The sequence below is a fragment of the Neurospora hispaniola genome (assembly GCF_033458365.1).
Source record: "Neurospora hispaniola strain FGSC 10403 chromosome Unknown B0T23scaffold_8, whole genome shotgun sequence".
NCBI classification, from domain to species: domain Eukaryota; kingdom Fungi; phylum Ascomycota; class Sordariomycetes; order Sordariales; family Sordariaceae; genus Neurospora; species Neurospora hispaniola.
The window spans coordinates 1,809,620-1,829,992 of NW_026944413.1; the positions used below are offsets into that span (position 1 = coordinate 1,809,620).

The following is a 20,373-nucleotide window of genomic DNA, read 5'->3' on the forward strand; positions in this document are numbered from 1 at the left end:
TTTCATCAATTCGATTTATTCATTTTTCTTCCTCCTACAACCACCAATTCCACAGTCAAACGGGGTAACACTTGTCCACGGCGACGGCATCATTCCCCCACCAGTGCGGCATGGTCACATTGGGCAAGTCCACCACCAAGATCATGGCCATCTGCACCAGTTGCGCGCCACAGTCCAACCCAGCCCCGAGCAGATAATTGTACTTGCGGAACCACACCGGGTGGTATCTGTACGCGTATCCCATAAACACCACCGCCACCAGCGCCGATGTCGTCAGGTTTGTCGTCGGATAGATGGGAAACAGCGTTGCCCCGTTCAGCATCACCACCGGATTAACCACGCTCGCGACCTTCCCCCACTTGGGCCTCGCCAGTCTGTGTTGTACAAGCCACAGCAGCATCACGGCCAGCGGTCCCACGACAAACCCCCAGTACACCCACCGATACGGCGACTCGCCCCCAAAGAACACCTGCGGACCCAGCACGCCCCAAATCACCGACAGCGAAAAGAAGTTCTTGGTCTTCAAAGCGTTCCACGTCGTCCCCGACATCACCTCGCGCATCAGCTTCGGCCCCTGCGTATCGATGATCAGCCGCATACAAGCCCAGTTGACAAACGGGCCCAGCAACGTCCCATATACCTGCGCCACAAACAGCTCGCGCTCAGGGATCTTCATGTAGAAGCCAAACTTGATGTCGCTGACCAGGTTGAGGCACTGCTCGAGGATCTGCCGGCCGTACACAGTGCACGTGAGCACGGCGATGGGCTTGCCGGGGAACAGGAACCCGGCCAGCAGCTCGGAGAGGTAGTCCATGCCGATTTGTACGTTGGTGAACCCAAAGAGGATGCCACTGGGGAACGTGAAGAGGGCCGAGATGGCCGTGATGAGGAGGAGGCCCCACCAGGGGAGTTGCATGTCGCCGCCCGAGAGCTGGGCAATGGCAATCACCAAGCAAAAAAGGAGGAGGGCGAGATACCACCAGTGCGGCACGCGGGGGAGGTGGGCGGTAAGCTTGAGGTAGGGGTCGTCAAACTCGGCCCGGTGTTGAACATTCTTCTTCTTTTGCTTGTGATCCTTCTTTGCAAAGGGATTGCTGATGGTTTGCAGCGAGCTTCGAAGGGTCTCCCAAGATTGACGCCCATGAAACATGACAGCATACGTCAACACGGCCGTCGACGCGGCGAACCCCCAAAAGAAGTGCATCGCGTAGCTGAACGACCAATACGGCGGAGAATACTCCTCCAGCGCGGTCCGGTTCAGCTGATACGTCGGCGTCAAGATGCGCGAGATATTGTACCGATTCCCTTCGGCATCCCACGTCCCCGAGCTCATCGGCGCAAACTGCTGAGCCCCATTGACATTCAAGAAATAAGCCAAGGGATACACCACCCAAATCACCACGGCCGCTCCCACAAACCGATTCACCGTCGCCCACAGCGGCGTATAAAGCGGGGTCAAAAACGAAGCATAGTTCCAATCCAGCGAAAAGTCCAACAATCCAAACCCATACGTTCCGCTCCCTAACACAAAAGCCGCCTTCTTTCCCAATCCCACCCAACAAACCACCGGCAGCGAAGCCAACAAAGGCATCACAAACCCCGGCAGCCACTGGTACACAAACGCCGCGGCCGCCACCACCCCGAAAAACCCCAGCGACTTTTTCGTCACGGACGGGTGTCGATGCATGGCGTTGAACAGCGTCACGTTCGGGAGCACGCCAGGGTAATACATGCCCGGCGGCCGCACCAAGACGTCCCGGTATAAGCCCGCAAAGCCGTACCCCATCAGTTGCGTGGTCATGAGAAACAAGACGGCCCACGACCTGCTCATGCGCTTGTGGTAGTAGAGCTCCATGGCGGAGAGCGGGCCGAGGCCGTAGGCGGTGTAGGTGCTGCCCCAGTAGGCGACGATGACGAGGGCGTGTTCTTTGGGGTTCCAGGGGCCGGGGTTGAGGTTGAATGCAATTTCTTTCTGAAGAATAGGTAATGTGAGGGTGAACTGTTTCTGTGGGAAGTGACGCGCCATGAGGGCGCCCATCCCCCACGAGAGTAGTTGCACGACGTAGCCAGAGAGACGAACAGAGTAGGGCTTGAAGTAGTAGACGGAAGAGACGGAGCAGCCGATGATGACCCAGAGGGTGGAGAGGATCCAGAAGCGGATGGTTAGGAGGGGTTCGCTGAGGTGGTTTGTTAGTGTTTGGTTTGGTTGCGAGATGAGGACTGGTGGGAGATAACTTACGTTTCATCGTTGTGTAGGTCGACTGTCTTGGCTACGAGGGGAATGGGATAGTTCCTGAGTCGAGGATCGATCACCTCGTCATCTTCGGTTGGAAGATGTCCAACCTCGGCGTCTTCTCGATCATGGTTTGTCCCTACGTCTAGAGGGGAAGTAGGAGAGGATGACCTTCGGTTATTTTCTTTGATGAAGGCATCGGACTCTGATCCAAGTTCGGATGGATGGATGACCAAGTCAGCCTCCTCCTCCTCATCAAGATCCTCTGCAATCAACGAGCTGCTGCCAACGTCTCGATCATCCATGGCTTGAGTTTGAAGTTGTTGTCAGGCTCGGCGCGAGAAGGGGATAATCAGGGTTAGGGCAAGTGCTCGGGCAGGTTTCAGGATGCCATAACCTGCTGTGTCATATTTCTTGCTGCAATTTTCTGCTTGTAAACGATATTCCTCGAATGAAGTTCCGCATGAGGACCTTCAAGACCCAGCTTTGGAGACAAGGTATCGAATGCGTGCGCTGAGTGCCAAGTGCAAGGTCTGAGTGGCTTGCTGGTGCGAAGCGCATGTTCTACCAAAGGGGAAATTTGGCGCAACGACCACGCCGCCAGCGCTAGATACATACGATTGTCCACCAACAGGTGGCAGTCTTCGATAGTCGGTCTTCAATATTACCATTCCATTTTGCCTATGATAGCAAGCCAGCCTATCAATAGCACGATAAATTGATTGCAAGCAACCTCGCCCTACATCACCCACCTTTTCGGCTTTCCCTTCTTCAGCTTCAGTTTCGGTAAACAAATACTGCAGAGATGAACATCTTCAAAAAGTCTTTTACGGTAAACAGGGACCATGAGGAGGTGAAGTATGACCCTATCGACGAATCCGAAAACGGCACGCCAACCCGATCCAACTCCCCAAGCTCCCTCTGGTCAGTGGGTTTTCCAAAACGACACCGTTCAATATTATCACATCCGACTGTTGTCATCTCCCAAGCAGTAATCATCACACTTCTCGCCATATACGCAATTGTGGTTTCACGGAAACTTCCAACCGACTTGGCGTGTGCGAGACAGTTGGCACCATATTGTAAGCACATACCTACTTTGTTCCTTCTCCCATACAACAAGGATGCTAACACCCAACCAGCACCCTACCTAGAAACCGACGACCTGCGATATGTAGAGTTTACAGACCAGAACCATCTCATGCAACCCTCTCCTTACCGGGGCCACCCCACGCCGGAAGTAGAGGAGGCCTGGCTGAAGTTGTGGCGTAGTGAGTTTCCTCCACCTCAACCTGATTTGCACTAACAGAAAGAAATGCTAACAACGAACAACAAAAAGTGCCAACGATCCACTTTCCCGAATCCAAACTCGCCCTCCTCAACAAAACCCCTCTTAGCGCCTACGTCCACGTCTCCCCCAAATACCTATCTTCTTCCTCTTCTTCCTCCTCCTCTTCCTCAGATACCGGCGAAGTACTAGGCTTCCTAGATGTCTTCCACCAACTACACTGCCTCAATCTCGTCCGGCAATACACGTACCGCGACGCCTACGACTACAGCAACGTGACCGCCTTTCGGGCTCCTGAAGAAGTGGTAAGGGGACACATTGATCACTGCATTGAGACGATTCGCAAGGCGATTATGTGCACGGCGGATGTGACGCCCGTGGTGTTTCTGAAAGATGAAAGCAGAAAGGGTGGGAGTAAGAGTGATTTCAATATTAGAAAGAAGTGTAAGGATTTTGAACGGATTAGGGAGTGGATGGGGGGACATATGGGGTTTGCTACGTGAGTGTACCTAGTGGGATCAATGGGAGGGGGGCTTGGGATGGGAGAGGGGAGGAAAGAAGGGACAAACCTAAGAAGGGAAAGTAGGAAATACAAAGTGTCCATTCAAGCAATCTGCAATTCTTTATCAATTTCATGTAGGTACCTGAAGTCGTGATCAAGATCTCAGCTACTATGATATTGACTTGACTATACCCACCCAAGCCCAGATAGATAGACACAGATAGATAAAATCAGATATGAAAGCGACGGGAAAAGCGAAAAGACAAGAAGCTAGATCATTTACATCCATACAGGGCACTAGAGATACCTACCTACCTACGTGGACTCTTCCCCACCCCTCCATCCCTAGAGCTAGTTTCCGAACCTTTAACACACTCACCACTCCCAAACATGACCTCCCTCGCCACCTCCCACATCTTGGCCGGCCTAAACATCATTTCCACCGTGAAAAACCGCCTACACTCCGCTGGCTCATAGATGAACTGCGCCGGAACCGTCCCTGTACTCATCCACTTCCCCTTTTCCACCCCACTCACTTCATCATCATCTCCATCTTCAAGGTAATACAGATCCCTAAAATTCACCCCTCCCTCTCCTTTCCAGCCCATCCTCAGCGGGAACCCACCGGTGCCCACAGCAGCTCTGGGATCAGGATCAGCAGGCGCCAACTCCTTCAGTCTTTGCAACTCCTCTTCAGTCAGGATAGTAGTAGAGGTAGAGGTACCCTTAGACATAGCCAACTCCACAGCCCGCGAAACATGGCGGTAAATGGTTGTTAGAGACCAATACTGCCCTCCCTTGACGCCTCCGACGGCTTGCATGGGTGCATGTCGGGGACGGCCGCCAAAGACGAGGGTGCGGACTTTGCCTTGGCGACGGAGGAGGGAGATGAGGAGGGCGCAGGTGGATGCGCATTCGCCGTTTGTCATCTTTCCGGTCCGTCAGTTACCTACCTACTAATCCCACATAAATAGGGGAAAGAAGAAAAGGAAGACTTACAACAACGATATCCTCCGCTTTAAACGGCCTCTTTCTTCCCCCTTTACTCACCCCCTTGAACGCCCCATACCCAAACACCGGATCCGTCTCCGTCGAAGCCAGCTCAAAATCAAAATGCGCAAGTAATCTCGACATGTTCCCCCCCATTGTGTCACTTCCGGCCCAAAAACCTCTTCCCACCCCCCCGTAAACCTACCCTTCTGATCCGGTCTGACCACCACGCTCGCCACAAAAGGGGGATCAATTGGCACCTCCTCTTCCTCCTCCTCTTTTAGTCCTGCATCTTTTAGTTCAGCATCTTTTAGTCCACCATCTTTTGTACTATAAACCTCACTATACACCTTGCCCACAAGCTTCACCAACTCGGTCGCCCGAAACCGCGTAGCCGTGCGGATTTTGAGGTCGGGAAACAAGATACTAAAGATATTGAGGCCGGGAATCACGTCCCCTCCGGGATTGCCGCTTAGATCTAAAATCAACTTGGTTTTGCCGTCTTGCTCCGCGGCGCGCGTGAGGAAGTCTTGTGCTGTTTGCGAAAAGTTGATGCCGGCTGTGTGTTGGAACGTGGGGATTTGTAAGACTGCGGTGTCGTTGTGGTTTGTGGTGTTGAGGTAGTACCCCCTTAACGAGTTCTGATGGGTGCGGATGATGGGCGTGGGGTAGATTCCCTCTGTGCTTGGAGGGGGACCATTGTCGTTACTGTGAAGTTGTTGTTGAGGGGGTGCGATGGGTGAGTGGGAGAAGCTTGAAAGAGAGGGAGCGTAGTCTGGTAGACAAGCGGCTTTGAATAGCGTTTGTCCGTCGGTGTAATTCATGGGTCCGTTGGTGGCGGGCCAGGTGACGGTTGTGTTAACCTGCATTGTCGTGCCATTGTGGAATTTGAGGAGGTAGTGGGCAGCTCCTGGCCAGAGACCTTGGTAGCTTTGCCAGCCGCCTCCGGTAAAAAGACCGGTGTATTGGTTGACGGGTGAGGGGAAGAGGTGGTTGTAGCGGGCGTCGGGGTCGTGGTATTGGAAAGTCCGGGCGAGGTGGGCTTGGAGGAAGTAAGCGGTGGAGATGGAGTTGATTTCGACCAGGTGAGATACTTGTGTGTTTGGGAATCCGGAAATCAACAACTTTGCGTCGTTCCATGTGTAGATTTTGGGTAACTCGAGGCCGTCTGATGAGATGGATACCAGAGGCGGGCTGCGTTGGAAGTGGAAGATTTGTTGGGAGCAGAGATTGATTTCTAGGTGGCCTTCGTTTGCTCGATGGATAAGGGACTTGATGTCGTTGTCGAATTCGTATTGGCTTTTGTAGATACTTTTCTCGGCTTTTTGTCGAATCTTGTCGAAACCTTTGAGAAGATCTATGGAGGGTGTCTTGTAGCCGGATGGCGGATCTATGAACATGTCATTTATTTCATTCAACACTCGCTTCTCATAGAGTCACTCACGTTTGAGACTATCTAGAGTCGACTGAAACTGGAGATATTTCAGGTACTCATCCAAAAACTTGACTGCCCGCTCAAAGTCAACGGGCATGGACATGAGACAGTCATATGCCGTTTGTCCTGGGATGTTGGAGAAGTCTCCATGGCCTAGGCAACAAAGGGTGAGCTTCATGAACAAAGCAATGGGCATGATGTGCTTCCACGTACCGCCACTCTTGGTCCAAATGTCATATGAACGGGCTATCTGTAAGCATGCGTCATCGGCAACGACCTCATTATGTGCTGCTATGATTGATGCCAGGGTCAACAGCACGGAGAAAAACATCATGAAGGCTGTCGTCGAGCCATGCGTGTTCGACCTTCCTGGAGGTGCTGAATTGGACACCCAGAAAGCTGACAGTTCACAATAATGCAACCTGTTGCTGAGTCTGTTAGTGACAAGACCCCTGTACACCATTGTTCTAGGGGCATGGACTAACGCTTACAGCGACTTGGAGCATTCGAAAAGTGGGGCCCCGGCGTACCTGTGTCTGATTGCGGGTCCCGTTCTTGCTTCTGCCCGCTTCAGTTCTTTTGCTTGCGGAGGCAGACACGACACCCAATACCTCAATAGCGGTACATTAATCTCAATGGCGGTAATCCCCAAAGTCGAGAGAACACAAGTGGCCGGGACGGAACCTCGCCGCGGATTTGGCGCGAAGGTCGGAGGTGGCGCCAAGACGAGACGCGAGCGCTGAATGCGCCAAAGATGGGGATCGATGCCCGGCCTTGAACGCGGACCGTCGGGCGGGCGACGGCGGCGGCAGACTGGGCGCCAGACGGGCCTCAATACCACGGTCATCGGTTGCCGCTGGAATTGCTTCGAGGGATGGAGGCCGCAGGGGCCTTAACCACCAAGCCATTGCTGACTTTCATGGTTACCTAGGCGATTTCCACTGAACTTTCTCCCGACTTTCTAGGATACGAGCTGACCTAGGAGGTCCAACAGACATAACGACGACTACCACGCTTCAGACAACATCATGGACCACTACAGAGACGACCAAAGCAGCACCACCGTCCGGTCTTCCGCTTCCGGATCCCGCATGGTCGACGACGACATGGAAGAAAAGGAAAACCTGCTCGAATCCAACCCTCCACGCACTCTAGGGCAGCGAGCGACTACGGGACGAGGCAAATTCGCGATCCTGAGTCTTCCTTGTACCACCTTTTTCCTTGCCTTGTCCAACGTCCTATTGCTAGCAACCTTGGTGGCCGTTACTTTACGGCCCATGACAACAACAGTGCCGGTATCTCCAACAACCGCAGAACAACCACCACGCCAATACCCCGAACATCCACCCTGGGAGCCCCAAGTGGATTTCCGAACTGAGATCTTTCGTTTCCAGACGATTTATGGAGCGGAACCCAGTGAGGAGGTGGATCAGGCTTGGACTGCCATGATTCCTAGTATGTCATCATCCTCATCTCTCTCAGTCTCCTATTCTGAAACGTCCTCGTCCGAATAACGTTGTATAACTAACAAGCGAATAACACCAAACAAACAGAAGGCAAAGGCTTCATCCTCCTCCCCAACGAGACATCCGAAGCATTACCAGACCTCCCGCGGCTAAATAAAACCAACAAGCAACAACACGCCATGATCTCCGTTTTCCATCAACTACACTGTCTCGTGAGCTTTTCTGTCCTCCCTATCCTCCCAACAACTACTGACTCACAAAAAGTACATGACCCGCGCAGGCTACTTTGCCGCCAAATCCGGCAACTTGGACGAAGTCAACACCCCTCATCTGACACACTGCTGGGACTACCTCCGGCAGGGCATCATGTGCAATGCCGACACCACTCTCGAATGGATCACGTACCCCGACGAGAGCGGGAGCACGGGGTGGGGATATCAGCATACGTGCAAAGACTTTGGGGCCGTGTTTGAGTGGGCTGAGCGTCATCGGTTTAGGGAGTGGAAGGTTATTCATTAGTTTGGTTCACCAGAAGATAGGGGTGGAAATGGATTGATAGAGGTGTCGATGGGAGCAAAGGTAGAGTAGTAGGGTCGAGGTTGGGTTCAGGTGGGTTGGTACCTGCCAAGACGGTTGAGGTTGGAATGGAATAATGGTGGGGTTGCGATGAGGGATACACCTACACCACATGGGTTGGCTGGCCTGGTGGGTAGTACGATCGATCGTATATGAGGTGTTAAGTTAGTTGCGGGAGGGAACATGCAGCGGGGTTTGTCTCTTCCCTTGGGTACCTCTAGCTATGTTTCGAAAGAAAATGAATACAAAGTAAGTAGGATACTATTCTAATAGCTTACCTCCACCTCTCCTTCTTCTAGTCCCAAGGTGGGGTCTGACCAAGCTATAGTACTGTCAGTCCAGATTACTAGTCGAATCCACCAAAACCTCCGTCCTTCTAACTTCACTTCTCTCCCTTGCCTCACCTCACCTCACCTCCCGAGCTCCCATCCTCTTCTCTCCGCAAAAGTAACGTGGGACTACCACCTCTAGCACCCCCACACACTTCCCGCCAAGTGGTGATACCAATCTCAAACAATCTCAGATTTTACCTACCTACATACCTCAACCTACCTCGCCAACCGAGACATACCTCGTCATCACCTAGTTCTCATTCTAGGTATGTATCCCGCATGCCGTGCCCACCAAAAAGAAACATGACGTACCTACCTATTCTTCTTCGACATTAGCTAGCTAGGCTCTAGGTAGGTATGTAGGTATGTAGGTAGTGTACATGCATTTTCACCGCTACTTAGACTACCTAGTTTTCTTTTCTTCCCGTCCGTCCGTCCGTCCGTCCCTTCACGTGGACCTTTTCGAGCCCCGTCACTCGACGAAAAGGTCCCTCGCCGGTCTCGATATATCGATCGAAGGAGCAGCAGCGGTTCTTCTTGGCTGTAAGTACAGTAGTGTACAATGGGTGGTAGTGGGTGCTCTTTAACTAGGTGTGACGTCTTCCCCCCCTATAGGTAACCCCGGGCCCCTTCCCGCAAGTGTGTGTGTGGAACGGGCTCGGGGTGGGGAACCTCAAGGGAGGGAGGGGACCCCGCTTTCCCGCATATCAAGATCGGGGAGTAGGAACCCCCCCCCCCCGGCACTCGCCCCGTTCGGTTCCGGCTGGGCATCGCAGTAGGTAGGTAACCTGGGGCTCAGGTAACCTTGTTTGGCGATACCTTACCTTATTCCTTTCCGCGGCCCGCACCGCAACTGCACAAAATGAGGGAGGACGCACTGTAATCTTCCGAACGGGCATCCTCATCCATTCCTCCATTCATTCAGTTCAATCCCATCACGTAAAACCACCGACGCACAACATATAAAAAAATGAGGGGTCCAGCAACTACAACTGCAACTCTTGGTACATACAAGTTAGTACATCACCACCACCGTAGCGAAACCAAAAATACAATTCTGTTTTTTTTTTTTTTTTTTTTTTTTTTCTGGTTTCCGTCATTGGAATTATCGTGATACTTGGCGGCGTCAAAGCGAAGATGGAGAACGGGTAAACCCATGAGCCACGCCACTGATGTACCTTCCTACCTTCATATAACCAACAATGTAGGTAGGTATATGTATGTTTATAGTCAAACAACCTGAAATCAAGAGCTGGAACTACCCTTGAACGAGAGAAACTCGTATGTGATGCCGATGCTGTGAAACACGAACTGCTGGAGGAAGGGGGGGGGGGAAGGCAGGGCGAAACGGAATTCGGTCACCGCTTTTACCGAGACACGCAAGGAATGTTTTGTCGTGTGGGGTTGAACAAGTGGTGTTTTGTTTCGACGACAAAGATGAGGGGGTGCAAGAGGGGGACACGACAGGCGGATATGAGATGTGATATTGGTTAGTGTTCTCCTGCTTCTAGATTGTAGAACCAGAGATTCTCGTAATTCGGGAATTTCCACACTTGAAGTAAGTGACCTTTTCGTACATTCACCTTGTTTAGGTACGTACCTCGGTCGGCGAGCCTAGGTATCCCATCACCACATCGAAGAGTGGTGATCCAGATCTTCAGCCTGCTGAAACTCGTCGTGATAATTGTATAATCACTCGCATATCCCCTCTGGAAAAGGATAACGATGGCGTAAATGTGCATCTGGAGTTTCAATAGTCTGGAAAGTCGCACGTCAGCCGTGACTACAAGTGTAGACAATACATACAACTAACCAATGGGTTGCTTGGAGTTGTTGTCTCAGAGCCTCCTCCACTTATGTAATCCATCACCGGGCTTTGGCCCGCCCCTATCCCCATGCCGGGACCTGGATGTACACTGCCAGATCGGCTCGGCATCTAGCCGTCCCGGACTGGGTCTCGGCCAATGAGACAAGAAGGTCACCCGCCCGGATCTACAGATGTGCGCTTGCGGTCTCAGTGGTTTCCAAACATGTATCGGGACCTCAGCGGGCGAGAGGGCTAGACTGACTGCAAAGGTTAGAGGACGACGTCCTGGTTCTTTTCCAGAAGGGGTTCGATACTTGGGGACCTCCCGTCTTGACTGCCCATCTGGCGAGACCTTTCTCTTCCTCCCCCTCGAATGGTTCGGGATTCCAGGCCAATAGCCATATGCACGAGGATTGTCTTGTCGGGGTCCCTCAAAAACTTCCGGTAACTAGATAATACGAACAGCCTTGAGCATTCGGTGTTTGAAAGGGACGCGTAACGAGTACACCACACATTCTCAACTCGATCCTTACAGCCTGGGGCGGGAAGTGGCCATGATCCTGCAGGTCGCCGAACTGTGAAAGCTTGGTGGTTACCTGTTAGCGTCACCCAACAGCCATCTCCGAAGACCTGCATGGTGAAACAGCCCCAGAGCACTTACATACAACACAAAATAACTGGTTAACCATCGATCTCGCCCCTTTGATCATGGACTAGTGTATGCATGACGTGAGTCCCATTGTTAAGGATCCTCCAGTGTTTTTCTCTTCTGCTGGCCATCCACCCACCCGCCCGCAAAACCCAAACCGAACCTCTTCGAGTTTTCCCGATCAAGGATCCCTTGCCTTTCGAGAATCCCATCGGGAACTCTCTGCAGTCCCCTGTTGGGGGGTTAACCTCTCTTTACAGACGCTCAATCTTAGGTAGTCAACCCCCATCCACTCCCCGTGAGGGTCCAAATTGTGTGACATTATAATTGGTGAGTGTGGGGTTAATGTCACACTGAATGACTTGGACCGGCAGGGACCAGAAACGAAGGGCCATCGTAGGTGGGGGGTAGCTAGTACCATTCCGGACGGTCTCAGGGTATTCCCAGCTTTCAGCTATGCGGCAATGTCGATCATTAGACTGCTGAGAGATCTGATCTAGGCGGCTAGCGGGGACTTGGATTCTCATCTGGGTGCTTGGTTGATGCTCTCCATTGCTGCTGCTACTGCTGCTGCTGTAATTCGCATCTCCCTGCTTGTATGTCATGTCAACAACAAATCAGTGTTCCGATGTTGACCGTAGCTTCTCTCACTGTGCTTCTAGGGCCCTCCATGTTGAAACAGGAAAGAGGCGTCGAAATGAGACTGAAAAAAGGGCATGAGACTGCCTTCGCTTTTCTCCCCCCCCCCCCCCCCCCCCCCATCGTGAGAGTGACACTTGGGACAATTTGTCAATGCCGTTCACTCATCTTATTCAGCCAGCTTCTCCGTCTCACCCTACCCATCAATATCCCCGTCCTCAAACCTGTCTTGGTCTCAAAGTGGTAGCTCCGTTACACCAGGTTGAAGCCCCTTCCCATCCACTTTTGCAAGCCGTCACTCGTCAACCGCCACCATTAGCAACATCTCAACAACAAGCTGACGGGCTAATTCACGCTTGCGGTTTCTCAAATTGCCCTTCTTCCTCCTTCTCCAATGCCGTCGGGACAACGAAGTAAAAGTGGATGTTGGACTTGTCGTCTACGCCGCAAAAAGTGTCTCGAAGGAGGACCACCCTGCTCAAACTGCGAATCTCGAGGCATCTTTTGCCATGGTTACGGTCCCAAACCCAACTGGAAAGATAGAGGAGACAGGGAAAGGGAAGAGGCGAACAGGCTTCAACTCCAGACACGAAGACGTCGAAGATCAACGGCCACACAAAGCCATGCCTCTAACCCATCCGTATCCGAATCATCGACATCTTCCAGGGGCACTATCGACATCGGTAGCCCTCCCATCCCGGCCGCCGAGTCACCTTCGCTGTCGCCGTTCTTGTCGTCCGACTTCTCGTTCGCCTTGTCCCCTTCCTCTGGGCATGAACGAAACACAGCGATAGAGTTCGAATTTCTTGATGCCTTAACAATAGCCCCCGACTCTCTTACTGCCTCGTACAACAATGATATCTGGGCGAGTCATGGCCAAACGGATGCAGCGCTGGTCGAGATTTCACACTTGGACCCCACAACAGCCCTACAGCGTCTTCCTGAAGTTTCGGAACACTCCAAGCAGCCATTAGAAGTGCCAACACCGCTCAGTCTCTCTTGTTTGGGCTCTGACAGTGACACTGGTTCGGGCATGCATGGTCCCCCAACTTCAGAGAATGATATCGAGTTGGTCATGCACTTCATCGGCGAGACGTGTCCATTACAACATGGTTCCTATCGTTCGTCATCAGCAACACAGAGGAGTTGGGCACTCTTCCTGCTGATGAGGTCTCCGACATTTTATCATGCTTCCCTCAGCATGAGCGCCTATCACATGTCACTGACTCTTGCCGGACATAGTGATGCTCGCGCTAGAGCAATCCATGACTACCAATCGCACAGGATGCAAGCTTTGGACAGCTTTTGTGAGCTTATGGACTCTAAACGGCAACGTTCTGGGGGAGTGTTTGGCGAAAGCTTGATATGCTCGGTACAGCTTGCCCTGTTGGAGGTGAGTAAGATCAGCCGCTGACCCAATGCAAGGTTTTCAGGTGGTTGTTGTTGTTGTTGACTTTTACCCTAGGCTTTAGGCAAAAACATGCAAAGCTGCCACTCGTACCTCTCTTCGGCAGTCCAAATCCTCCTTGACGACCTGCGCCAGGCCTCCTCGACGACTGATAGCGGGATGAACACATCTTCTATAGCTCCATCCCAGCAACAGCAACTTCCTCTAAGTCTCCCATTAGGCACCAGTAGCCCAGTACCGCCTGGTCCGTCTCCCATGGAACAAACAGCTCTCTCTTTCTTTCGTGCCATTCTGATCTGGAATGACATCCTCTCGTCCTCTTCTCTCAAGAAGGTTCCTTCTGCGGCCGCCTCCTACCGGGACCTCCTCGCCTCTTCGCCCTCTTTCTGTGTTTCTTTCCAGTCCACCACGGGCTGTGAACCATGGATCCTTGTAGCGATAATGGACGCCACTGCCCTCGAAGTTTGGAAGAGAGACCAGGAGAACCAAGGCAACCTCAGTATAAGAGAGCTGGTCAACCGCGCCTCCAAACTGGAGAATAGACTTGAAGAAGGAATCCAGCGCTTGGAAGGTAGCGCTAGCAACAACGGGCCCCAAAGCTTGGTTTTCTCTTACGCCTTGCTTACACACTTGCACTCAATCGTGTCAGGGCCACTGGCCAGTGTGCCTGAGATAAGCGAGAGTATTGAGCGTTCCCTTGCGGTCTGGAAGAGGATCCCCGAATCTATAAGCCCCAGGAGCTTGGCCTGGCCATATTGCGTCTGCGCGAGTCTGGCAACAGGGGAACAAAGGGAAGTATTCAGAGAATTCTTGGTCCCTGACCGCTTGTCAGGTGTTGACTCGACGCTGGGAAGTTTAAGGGAGTTGAAAGCTGTTGTTGAAGAATGCTGGAGGCTAGTTGATGGGGTCAAAAGGAGATCAAGTTTCATGTCTGAGGAGTGTAATGGCGGTGGAAGAGATAGGTTGCTTTCAATCTCGTCGGTGAAGGTCGATTGGAGGGAAGTTATGCAGCGATCGAATCTGGGGCTGTTGTTTACTTAAACTTCTGTAAGATTGGTCCCAGAGACTATTAGGTCAGTTGTCTGAGGCCTTTGTGGAAAGTAAGAAGACATCCCAGTGAGCAGTCGGACATGAAAGCATTGTTGAAATATTGCAACAGAGTGCGAAACAATCTCTCCGGATGCGCTGGGCGCTGGAGATTCGGTCCCCTGAGGTGAACTTGATCTTTTATGCTCAAGGACCAGAGACTTCCCAGAGCAATCTCCATAGCAGGACGATTACTGGCGGCGAGTCGCTGACCGCTGCAGCTGGTTGGTGAGCAAACCCGTGGAGTGAATTTTGGTAGTAAGGAAACCAACAGAAAGGCGGACAATTTGCTCCGGTTCTGCGTCTCCTGGTCTATGGCCCTAGTTGACGGGAATACCCTAATCACACCGAAAACATCTGCTCCCACACTTTCCAGATGATTCATTATGCGCTTGCGAAGACTCAGGATGCCATATTTTGAATGCCTTGGTGCACTGTTTCACTCCCAGCAAATTTTCAACGAGGGTAGCGCTCGACAGATTGGAAGGGCAGTGCCGTTCTTGACTCGTAAAGGAGCCTTTACGGAGGGTATGATGAACAGGGCGCTACTGACACCCTTAAGTGGAAAGGAACAGGGAAATTGGACGGTAACACCCTCCGGCTCGACGGGGTGGTGAAACCAACCTGACCCCAGGTTCCTCTCTGTAACGGTTTCGTAATTCGAGTGCCTTTCTTGCGCAGCTGTTTCTCAAAGCGAGGCGCTGGCCTACTGAGGCTTGATCGTAAGAATTCATAGAAGCGCGGCGCTTGAGCTGCGCCAATGTGGAAGAAAGGGGGCAAGCGAAAAGATGTAACAAATGTACGAAACGGAAGTCGCGACCCTGTCACAAGGAATTCCTACTAGAATACACGTTGGATTGTCAACAGGGGAATATGGAAGGCATCAGATATGTGATGCCGCAGGTAAGTGTGTAGTGAAAGTAATGCCCGCAAAGATGAACTGCGTTGAACACCGGTGTGAGTGCCCGAACTTTCCGGCGCCGTTCAATTGCCTGCTTACAACATGCGCCTTAAAGCTTGACGGACACAGCTTTGGTAATTCATCACCGAACCGGATATGGCGAGCGATGCGTTTGTGTGGCGCTTGTCGTTGGGTTCGGCTCGCTGAATCGACAACGTGCTGCCCAAACGCTATGGGGCGAGGAGCATCTTGGAGCAGGGTGAGGTAACTCGGAGGCGCCACGATTGTAGTCGGCAAAGATCGAAGTAGACTTTTTGGGTATAAGTGATCAGGGAATCTTCTTGATATTCCAGTCGTCAGTTATCACTCAGTCACACGTCTTATCACCAGACTAAAGGCAGACACCTACACCTTACTACGCCATTGAAAATTTCCCCACTTAATCTCGAGTCGACACGCAACCGTCACCATGAAGTACTCGAGTTCCATTCTGATCGCAGCTTTCTGCGTTAGCGTCCTTGCCGCTCCTGCTGCTAAGGTCAGTCTCTCACAGTAAGAGCACCGTGATTTGACGTCCCATGTTGCTAATCAGAGAGGGCGAATAGCGTTCATCCGTTGAGGATTACGTGATCGAGGTCGACAAGCGTTCTTCTGTTGAAGACTATGTCATCCCCATCGACAAGAGGTCTTCGGTTGAGGATTACGTGATTTCCGTCGACAACAAGCGCAGCTCGGTTGAAGACTACGTAATCCCGATCGACAAGCGTAGTGCCGTAGAGGACTACGTTATCCCTATTGATAAGAGGTCGTCGGTCGAAGACTATGTCATTCCCATCGACAAGCGCCACGGCGGTGTGGAGGATTATGTTATCCCCATCGACAAGAGGTCTTCGGTTGAGGACTATGTCATCCCCATCGACAAGCGTAGTGCCGTCGAGGACTATGTGATTGAGGTCGACAAGCGCCACAACTCTGTCGAGGACTACGCCATCGGGGTCGATAAGCGTGGTGCTGTCGAGGACTACGTGATCCCGATTGACAAGCGCCACGGCGCCGTCGAGGACTATGTCATCCCCATCGACAAGAGGTCTTCGGTTGAGGACTATGTCATCCCCATCGACAAGCGTTCATCCGTCGAGGATTACGTGATCGAGGTCGACAAGCGCCACAACTCTGTTGAGGACTACGTCATCGGGGTCGATAAACGTGGTGCTGTCGAGGACTACGTGATCCCGATCGACAAGCGTCACGGTGGTGTTGAGGACTACGTGATCGAGGTCGACAAGCGCCACAACTCTGTCGAGGACTACGTGATCGAAGTCGACAAGGCTTAAATGACCGCCTGGGACAGGTCAGCACAATGAGATATGGCGCGGGATCAGGCTGGGGACGGGGGACCAACATGGAATACTTGGAAGACTGGGACTTGGATTCTCTCTGGTGATTGCTTTCGGTTTGGGAAATGGTGGAAAGGGCACTGACGGCAAACGTGTTACGACTTGTGATGACGATTTTTGGCTTAGGAATGTTCTGGACTTATGATGTGGCGTTTTGACATACCTTCACTCTTTTAGCTAGGAAAGTGAGCACAGTGATGTTGTATCCTTCTCGTTCGTCTGATTGATGTGCTTGCTTTTGTGCTTTTGAGATGCTGACTTGGCGATATTTCCATGTGGATTGTCTCCTTTGAGACCAGGACGGGAAAAAGAGAGCTCACTTTACGGATAACAAAGACCAAAGTAGTACCTTGCGTTGAAAAGGAGACAGCAATACTTGTTGGAGAGGGGTCCAGGTTCCTGTCGGGTCTCCAACTTTCGAGGAAACCATTGCCGACGCGGGCATCGATGGCTGCAGTGGCTGAATTGAATCGACGGATGTGCAAAGGAGACGGCGGGAACGAAAGGGACAGGAACTCGATAGTTCCGTCCCTTGACAAGCCGGGCACTGCAGCTTTGACTGATAAGAAAGCATCGGCAGGTGGGATGTCCAAACGCCACAATCGCGCGTACCTGCAGCTACACTTCCTTACATCGGCACCACATCCGTTGCATTTACATACATACACGACACAGGAAGGCACGGCAGACAGCATTGTTAGGACACTGCGAAATGAAATTACAAAAACCTCATTGCTACGGTATGGAGGGAACGAAGACAACAACCCCGCTCTTGAAAATTCCATCTCTACCTGTGCTAATCCACCCGTCGGCAGAATGGACTTCCCCTCTGAGACTTCAACAACCTGACCGCTTCCGTGTCTTGTGCTTCCTGCTCTCGCAATCTCCACAGTTCCCTTTTCCTGGTCTCTGGAATAGGTTTCGCCCATTTCTCTGCCTCCTCTTTTCTTTTCTTCCTCTCCATCCATCTGTTTCTGTCCTCTTCAGTCCAGCGCGGCGGGAAATAATCGTCCAATCCGTTCTAGGGATGGCGACGATGTCCATGAGACGATGTTGCCGTTGGTAGCTCGTCACTGAAACCCCGGCGACGAGGGCGACGCATGTTGGCGGTGGGACCAGAGACATGCTGTGGCAGATAAGGATCGGCAGTTGGGTGCACGCGGTAGGAGGGAACTCGATATACGCGATGGGTCGGATCCTCGTTTTTCGGCTCTTGCTGATAGTCACTGCTAGTATCCGACCCAGAAACGGTCACGGCGGTTGGAGGAGGGGGGTAGGATTGAGGATATGAAGCCTGGGGGCGGGCGGCGACTGGTACAGCAGAAGGCGAGGCATATTCGACCCCTGAAGGACGTTCGTTCCTCCAAGAACGTCTCTCTAGGTACGCCTGACGAGAGGGGCTTGGACATGCGTTGAGTTCTCCAATGAGCTCGGCCGTGTTCTTCTTCGAATATCTTCTCTTCGGTAAAGTCCGTCCGCGATTCGAACCTCTGGATGAACGAGAGGAGCTGGAAGGGGGTGGAGTTGGAGGACTGAAACTGTTCCCAAGGTTCAGTCCCAAAAATGATTTCCATAAGGGCGCTGGTGCTACCTCGCTCTTCATCTCCATGCCCTCCTCTGCGTTCTTCACCTTTTGCGTAGACCGTTGGTTATCGGTAGCAGGGTTGCTCCCCAGCTGCATGCTATCCATGAAGTCTTCCAACCGCCGGAGTATTTGCGACATCCGGCCTCGATCATCACCAGCAGTATTCTCAGTGATAATACAGGCAGAAGGCGGCCTAGATGACTCTTTGGGTGAGCACATATCCCGCGGTTCCTGTTTCACGTACCGTTCTCCATTGATGAATATCTCTTTCTTCCTTTCCTCTTCATTTCCATCTCCCTGAATCCCCTCTTCTTTCCTTTTCCTTCTAAACCTATCCCAACTCTCCCTCTCCCTCCTCGCCTGCCCCTCCAACTCCGTCTCCTTAATCGTCTTGTGATGTACATTACTCTGACTCTGAGTGGATCCCGCCTAAGGATCCTCATGCAAGGAGCGCATGTAACGTTCATAGACGGTCTCGCGCTCATCGTTGTTCCATTCCCGTTTTTCAACACCATACTTCCGCCGCCGATAATTCGGCTTGAGCATTTCATCATGCCTTGCTTCCTCCTCCTCCCTCATATCCTCAAGGACGTGATGCGGTAGCTTCAACAGCTCCTCCATTTTGGCGTCCAATCGCTCGTCCTCATTACGATAGCCATCATCATCATCATCATCATCATCATCATCATTGCCTCTGCTCTGGCCACTGTGATGACCATGACCGTGACCGTACTTCTCCTCCTCCAGGTACTCCTTCTTGCCTATGTGCTCTCGATCATTGCCATTGCCATTGCCATTGCCATTGCCATTGCCCTTGCCCTTGCCCTTGCCCTTGCCCTTGTCCTCACCAGAGGAGGCTCCAGAGCCACCGCGCTTCTCCACGCTGTACTTGTGCTTCTTGCGGTCCTCCCTGCTGATTGCGGCACCGGCGACCCATAACAACCACTCCGGATAATCAGGCTTGGGAGTGTACTCGCCTTCCTTGACGAGCTTGCGGACCAAGACCTTCTTTTCTTCTTTTTCCTCTTCTTCTTCTTTGCCGCGCATGACCTTGCCCTTGCCCTTGCCTTTGTCAGCCTTATCTCGAGGCGGCGATCTGCGAGGGGACCTGGACCGGTCGTGGTGGGGACGGTGACGGTAGTCGTCGATGTCGGGGTAAGGGTTGTCCCGCTCTCTCTTGATATGGGTGCGGTTGCTGGGCATCTTGTCTTGTGCCTTGTTGATCTTTAAGTACTTGCTGAGAGATGGAAAAACTTCTTTGTTTTAGAGAACTGGGTTTGGAGGAAGAGTGAGAACGAAATCGCAGGTCGGGAAAGAGAGCTGATCATCAATCCTTTATACAACTTTGTGTCGAGTGGAATATTATTTCCACCATCTTGAATGTAATTCTTTGTCCATAACCTCCCTACGCTATTATGAAATGAATCATGGGTTCGGGATTGAAGCTGGTCAATACCTAGGCAAGTCAGCATTGGCAGAGAGAACAAAGACAAGGTCCGGTCCACCGCGATGATGGTGAAGGTCTGAAATCGGTACAAAGCAACTTTGAGCACACCGGCGACATAATAACAAAGTCTAAATGTTAATATGAAACATGTCATCAGACTTGTGCAAAAATAGGTCTCAGATGATGAGATGACGATTTTACTCACTGGTCAAGGTTAATAGTGTCAAAGCAGCTAGATACCTAGACCTAACTTGAAAACTCGAACCACCCGCTCCTAAATAATTTCTTCGTGTCGGCTGGAGCTAAATAAACCCCCCCCCCCCCCCCCCCCCAAAAAAAAAAAAAAGAAAAAAAAAAAAAAAAGAAACGCTCGCGCGGACGAACGGGTCCCAAAACCAAATTGCAAGAGTCAATATAGTCAACATCATGCGACAGATGAAAGGATTTCAGAAGGTCTCAGAGGTCTCAGTAAGTCAGCTGGTCCGATGAAGGTCGAAGGAACGACGGAACGACGTCAGTAAATGAATGAATGAATGAATGAATGAACGAATGAATGAATGAACGAAACGAATTGATAACACACCCTTACCATATCATATATTTGTCTGATTTTGACCATGCAGAATGAATAA

At 51.8% G+C, this 20,373-nt stretch overlaps 6 protein-coding genes across 6 annotated transcripts; 3 read left to right on the top strand and 3 right to left on the bottom strand.

Moving 5' to 3' along the window:
* Nucleotides 1-55: 55 nt before the first annotated feature.
* B0T23DRAFT_415382 (OPT oligopeptide transporter protein-domain-containing protein) lies at nucleotides 56-6,782 on the bottom strand (the record flags this gene model as incomplete). The annotated part of the gene is made up of 11 exons (XM_062839589.1): nucleotides 56-2,177; nucleotides 2,240-2,540; nucleotides 2,802-2,889; nucleotides 3,396-3,484; nucleotides 3,638-3,718; nucleotides 4,403-4,952; nucleotides 5,023-5,124; nucleotides 5,178-5,299; nucleotides 5,333-6,403; nucleotides 6,458-6,601; nucleotides 6,662-6,782. The coding sequence occupies 11 exons, from the start codon at nucleotides 6,780-6,782 to the stop codon at nucleotides 56-58; spliced, it is 4,791 nt and encodes a 1,596-aa protein (XP_062689367.1).
* Nucleotides 6,783-7,046: 264 nt separating this feature from the next.
* B0T23DRAFT_388463 (uncharacterized protein) lies at nucleotides 7,047-8,712 on the top strand. Its single transcript, XM_062837755.1, has 3 exons — nucleotides 7,047-7,903; nucleotides 8,002-8,126; nucleotides 8,179-8,712. Exons 1-3 carry the CDS (start codon nucleotides 7,477-7,479, stop codon nucleotides 8,431-8,433), a joined length of 807 nt encoding a protein of 268 aa, XP_062689368.1. The 5' UTR covers nucleotides 7,047-7,476; the 3' UTR covers nucleotides 8,434-8,712.
* Nucleotides 8,713-12,041: 3,329 nt separating this feature from the next.
* Nucleotides 12,042-14,455, top strand: B0T23DRAFT_365699 (fungal-specific transcription factor domain-containing protein). Its single transcript, XM_062836373.1, has 2 exons — nucleotides 12,042-13,310; nucleotides 13,383-14,455. Exons 1-2 carry the CDS (start codon nucleotides 12,312-12,314, stop codon nucleotides 14,364-14,366), a joined length of 1,983 nt encoding a protein of 660 aa, XP_062689369.1. The 5' UTR covers nucleotides 12,042-12,311; the 3' UTR covers nucleotides 14,367-14,455.
* A 1,326-nt stretch (nucleotides 14,456-15,781) lies between these two features.
* On the top strand, nucleotides 15,782-16,646 carry B0T23DRAFT_325300 (uncharacterized protein; the record flags this gene model as incomplete). Its single annotated transcript, XM_062835495.1, has 3 exons — nucleotides 15,782-15,850; nucleotides 15,918-16,337; nucleotides 16,413-16,646. 3 exons carry the CDS (start codon nucleotides 15,782-15,784, stop codon nucleotides 16,644-16,646), a joined length of 723 nt encoding a protein of 240 aa, XP_062689370.1.
* A 1,084-nt stretch (nucleotides 16,647-17,730) lies between these two features.
* B0T23DRAFT_325231 (uncharacterized protein) lies at nucleotides 17,731-18,681 on the bottom strand (the record flags this gene model as incomplete). Its single annotated transcript, XM_062835490.1, has 1 exon — nucleotides 17,731-18,681. A coding segment is annotated over one exon (951 nt), but the record flags the coding sequence as incomplete, so codon positions are not given.
* A 42-nt stretch (nucleotides 18,682-18,723) lies between these two features.
* On the bottom strand, nucleotides 18,724-19,497 carry B0T23DRAFT_432196 (uncharacterized protein; the record flags this gene model as incomplete). The annotated part of the gene is made up of 1 exon (XM_062840360.1): nucleotides 18,724-19,497. The coding sequence occupies one exon, from the start codon at nucleotides 19,495-19,497 to the stop codon at nucleotides 18,724-18,726; it is 774 nt and encodes a 257-aa protein (XP_062689372.1).
* Between the last annotated feature and the right edge of the window lie 876 nt (nucleotides 19,498-20,373).